Here is a 4770-nt window from a genome sequence, read left to right as displayed (position 1 = left end):
GCCCAAGGGTTCCATTTCTGAACCTTGTGATAAAAAAGCCCCCATTTGTTGAGCACCTACTATGCGCAGACACCTTGCTACACTCATCGTCCACCTCAGAGGGTGGGGACCGACACCCCATTTTACAGATGAGGACACTTGGAGAAGCCATCCAGCTAATGAGCAAAGACCAGGGACTGAAAGTAAGACTGTGTGTTCTGTCACCCAGCACCCTGCCTCTGAGAGGGGGGCTCTCTGCATCAAACAGGTGCTGGGATTACGTGCTGAAGACGGAGATGGGGGAGGGGAGGGGGGAAGGACGTGGAAGGAGCAAAGAGCGGAGGTGTGGAGTCACCCTCGTCATCCAGTTCGCGGGCTTCGTCCCCGGAGCTGAGGGTCCCCGAGGCCTGACTTCACCTTTTTTTCCCCCATCACTCCCCGCCCCGTGTCAGCCCCAGCGGTGCGATTAGCTGCTGTGACCGTCCTCACATCACAGGTGGGGAGACCAGAGCTCCGAGGGCTCGAAGGGGCTTCGCAAGGACACGTTGGCAGCAGGTGGCTGGAGGGGATTATCCCAGCCCAGTCCGGTGGCTGGAGGACCAGCGCATCCCACCAGGGACCGCGAAGCCAAGGCCTTTTTTTTTTTTTCCCCCTCCAAATTGCAGAAAGAAATTAAATGGGTAGATGCAAGTTTCTCAGTTTTGAATTTTTCTCCTTTAATTTTTTCCCTAATTCTGGTCCCTCTGACCTTTGTCATAGCTCATGCTCATGGGAGATGCAGTGAATTAGAGGCAAAAATATTGAAGAACTTCATAGCTTTCCAGAAGCCAGACAGGCATAGAACTATCACAATAGATACTTCTTAAAAATGGACAGAAGACATGAAACTGCGCTTAGTTGAATGTCTTGGAGTTGCTGCCAGGCAGATATGCTTCTGGCTGTGGTTTCCTATTGTCAGATGAACTTGAATCATCTCCTGGGAGAGTGGTCCCTGCGGTGGACTCGCCACCTCAGATACAGGCCAGCTTTCCATCTCTGAGCTTACTTGATAACTAGTGTGCTTGCGTGAGGTTTGTATGATCACTCTTGCAATTAACCACCCAACCTAGCTTTTTAATCTGCATGATGTTTTTTTCTTTTTTGAATCATTTGCCTTTAAAGTTCCACAATAAAAAATTTTCCTGTTATATCAGTTATGAAAAAAAAAAAAAGATACCTACTCTTCTGGGGGCTCCACCAGGAGGGTCCTTATTTTAGAGGGATGGAACCCACCCCCCTAGGGAGCTGGGGGACGATAGTCTGTCTCAGGCCTGACATTGCTGAGTATTCTGCCCCAGTGTAAAACCTGCTTCAAAGCGTGTTCATTCCTCAAATCAGGCCCCAGCTGGACACTTGGACATGAGGAGCCGGGCAGTGGGTGATGGTGCTTAGGGGGCACGTGGCTGGCAGGTCCACTCACCCCTAAGCCTCCACTTGCTCACCTGTAAAATGGGGAGAGTCATGGTTCCCACCGCAGAGGGGCCTCAGTGGGAGGAGATGAGGTACCAGATGCTCTTAGCTCAGTCTCCGGCACATAGTAGGTGCTCAGCAAACATGAGCTAGCCAGTTGCTGCCGTCCCTAATTCTCAGACTAAAGAAGAGCCGGGGCTTGGCCACGGCCGCACAGTCAGTTACTGACCATTTACTGACCTGGACTGGAGCCGCTGGCACTGCGGCCGGCCCGGTCCCATGGCCGCGGGGCCCGCTGCGGGTTCCAGGCATCGTGGCCCCGCCCCGCGCCTGCCTCTGCCGGTCCGCCGTCCGAGCTCAGGCCTCTGGTCTGGGTTTCCTTGCAGAGTAAAAACGCGCCTCACAGCCAGGGCGAGTACGACGTCTATAGCACTTTCCAGAGCCACGAGCCGGAGTTTGACTATCTCAAGAGCCTGGAGATAGAGGAGAAAATCAACAAGATCAAATGGCTCCCACAGCAGAATGCCGCCCACTCCCTCCTGTCCACCAACGGTGAGGCGGCGTGCCGGTGCGCGTGTGCGTGTGCGCGTGTGCCTGAGCACATGTGCAGCTGTGTCTACTTAGCCTGTGTGTGTGCATCTATGCCTGAGCACACGTGTGTGCAGGTGCGTGTGCCTGGGCCTGCGTGTGTGCAGGCGTGGGCATGTGATATAGCAATTTGTCATCAGATGCTATTTTTCACATCGTGAGCATTTTTCTAGGCCTTGGAACCCCGAAAAAGCAACGTTTTGAGCAGCGTGTAAATTCCACCCAATGACTGGGCCGCGGTGTCCTCCGCCTCGCCCTGGTTGGACGTAGGCTGTTCCCAGGGTTACGCGTAGCAGTGCCATGAGCATTCTCGTGAATCCTGTCTCCTGGGGTGCAGGATTGGTGTCCCCGAGGGAGGAGGCCAGGTCAGGGAACACGGGAACACTGAGGCAAACTTAACTCTCCATCCGCGCGCCAGGACCCCAGAGCACCCAGGCTGGAGGTCACCGCTAGGCGGTGTGACAGGGAGCACTTCTTCAGCAGCCTGGCTGGCCACTTTGCCATTCAGGTCCCTGAGGTGCTCCGGCTGGACTTCTGCTTTGCCGTGGTCCACCAGCAGGGCACGGCCCTTGGGGCCATCTTGCCTCGGCCAGCGCTGGGCCTGGGGCCAGGGGCCTCGCCGTCCATGTTCGCTGCTTTCTGCTGGTCCGTCCTCACCTCTCGCCCCATCATCGGAGGTGCCTGGGGCAGGGGGAGGACGGGCCTGGGTTCTGTCCCAGCTCCGTGGCCTTGCTCCCCCGGGCCTTGGTTTCCTCATCTGTGCAGCCCCCTGGGTTACGGCGAGGGTACAGTGAGGTGAGGCCTGCCCAGCGCCCCGAGACCAGCCAGCACTGCTGCAGTATGACTGAGCCTTACGAGATGATGCCACTGGCCTTCCCCAAGGGAGTCCAGACGCCTTAGGGCGGACTTTATGACTTTATGGCATTCCTGACCTGGGTCTGACTCAGTCTCGCCCACCCACCTGTGTGCCCGAAGGCCTGCCTTCTCCTCCCCTCACCCAGCAACCTTCCCCCCATCCCATCAGCCTTTGCGGGCTGTCGCCTCTCACTGAGACTCTGCTGATTTCTCAGCTGAGCTGGGTGCTTCTCTTGACCCCCAGGCCTGTCCTCTGAGGCTTCTGCCATTCTGATCATGTACTTCCCCACCAAGTGCAGAGTCTGCGTCCCTCGAGGGGTGCGTGGCACCTAAGGGGTGTCTCGGAGCCAGTGGGGCCCTTCCCCATGCTGGAGCGGAGGACAAGTGCCCTAATGATGTCCAGCCTGGCTCTGCCACTCCTCTTCTAAACTGTGGCAGATGTGTGTGCCTCATCGGGTTATTGGGAGGATGAAATGAGATTATGTAATAATTTATGGGCTTAAAACAGGGCTGGTGCCTTCTGGGCCTCATATAGGTGGTGCTTAAAAAAAAGTCATTTAAGAGGGACATGTCATTCCCCTCCCGCCTCTCTGGAGGAAAAGTCAGCCTCAGGAACTCCCTAACACCCCACTGTCGCCGCTTCCCACCCCCACGTTTAAACCCCAGCTACGCCCTTTCCCGAGGGCATGACCTGGGACACCTGTCAAGGGTTTAATTCCAGTTTCTTCTCATGAACGTGGCATGTTTGTTTTGGCTACTGGTTCTCCAGAAAAACAGAACCAGCGGGACGAGAGAGAGCGTGTGTGCGTGCATGCGTGTGCATGCGTGTGCATGTGTGTGTGTGTATGTGTATAGATGTAGATATAGATACATATAGAGAGGTTCATCTTAAGGACTTGGCCCTTGCAGCGGTAGAGGCTTGGTAAGTCCAAACTCGGCGGGGCAGGCAGGAGGCCCAGGGAAGAGCTGTTATGCAGCTGGAGCCCGAAGGCTGTCTGCTGGCGGAACCCCTGCTTCCTTGGGGCACCTCATTCTTTTGCCTCTCAAGGCCTTCGACTGATTGGAGGAGGCCCACCCTCATCGTGGAGGGCCGTCTGCTTTACTCTATGGATTAAATGTTCTTCTCGTGTAAAAAATACCTTCACAGCGACACCCACACGTTTGACCAAATACCGTGGCTTAGCCAAGCTGACACACAAAATTAACCATAACAGCTACTAAAGATTATTCTTTTGATGCCCTCGGTGGGATTCCAGAGGAGCGAGGCTGCGGAGAGCTATGTTCTGGGCGGCAGGATGCTAATCGGAAATAGAACGGGTTACCCTCCGCTGTCCGTCAGGGAAGGGCAGGAAGCCCCATGAGTCCGCCGATCTTTCCAGAAATCCTCTTAGAGATTGATAACACCCTCACGTGTGCCATACCCTTCGACCCAGATTTCTCCGTTAGGATCAGTCGTGAGGAGCTAGAGAAGGGAGCCAAATGTGCCGTGTGCAGAGACGTTCGTGGCACCAGTTTGCGTAAGGAGTGAAATTAAAAAGAACCTTTGTGTCGGGTTGCAGGAGAGGGACCGAGTAATTTCCGGATCGATGCCCCCTTCTCTAGTGGGCTAGCGTGGGCGCGCCATTCTCCGTGCTGGTGTTAATCATGGGTCTTGTTTCACTTTGTTCTATTTTTAAAGATAAAACTATCAAATTATGGAAGATTACCGAACGTGATAAAAGGCCCGAGGGCTATAACCTGAAGGACGAAGAAGGGAAGCTTAAGGACCTGTCCACGGTGACGTCGCTACAGGTAAGATGCTGAGCGTGGGAGAGCTCAGCGAGCGGGGAGCACGTTTATGCTTCTTTTATTAAACGATGAGCATTTTAGGGCTTGAAGCGCCCTCGGTATGTGAGCCGC

General features: G+C 54.9%; 1 protein-coding gene across 1 annotated transcript in view; it reads left to right on the top strand.

Annotated features, from left to right (window-relative positions):
- The first annotated feature begins 143 nt into the window (after positions 1–143).
- The window catches only part of PPP2R2C (protein phosphatase 2 regulatory subunit Bgamma), a 44796-nt gene continuing 40169 nt past the window's right edge, over positions 144–4770 (top strand). The window contains exons 1-3 of the mRNA XM_023522402.1: positions 144–182; positions 1815–1980; positions 4550–4662. Of these exons, the coding sequence (XP_023378170.1) occupies positions 159–182; positions 1815–1980; positions 4550–4662 (303 nt within the window). The 5' untranslated portion in view covers positions 144–158. The remainder of the gene's footprint in view (positions 183–1814; positions 1981–4549; positions 4663–4770) is intronic.

Source organism: Pteropus vampyrus, unplaced genomic scaffold (genome assembly GCF_000151845.1).
Source record: "Pteropus vampyrus isolate Shadow unplaced genomic scaffold, Pvam_2.0 Scaffold346, whole genome shotgun sequence".
In the NCBI taxonomy this organism is placed as follows: Eukaryota; Metazoa; Chordata; class Mammalia; order Chiroptera; family Pteropodidae; genus Pteropus; species Pteropus vampyrus.
Note: the sequence above shows the minus strand (reverse complement) of the source record. Positions and strands in the feature narration are given on the sequence as shown.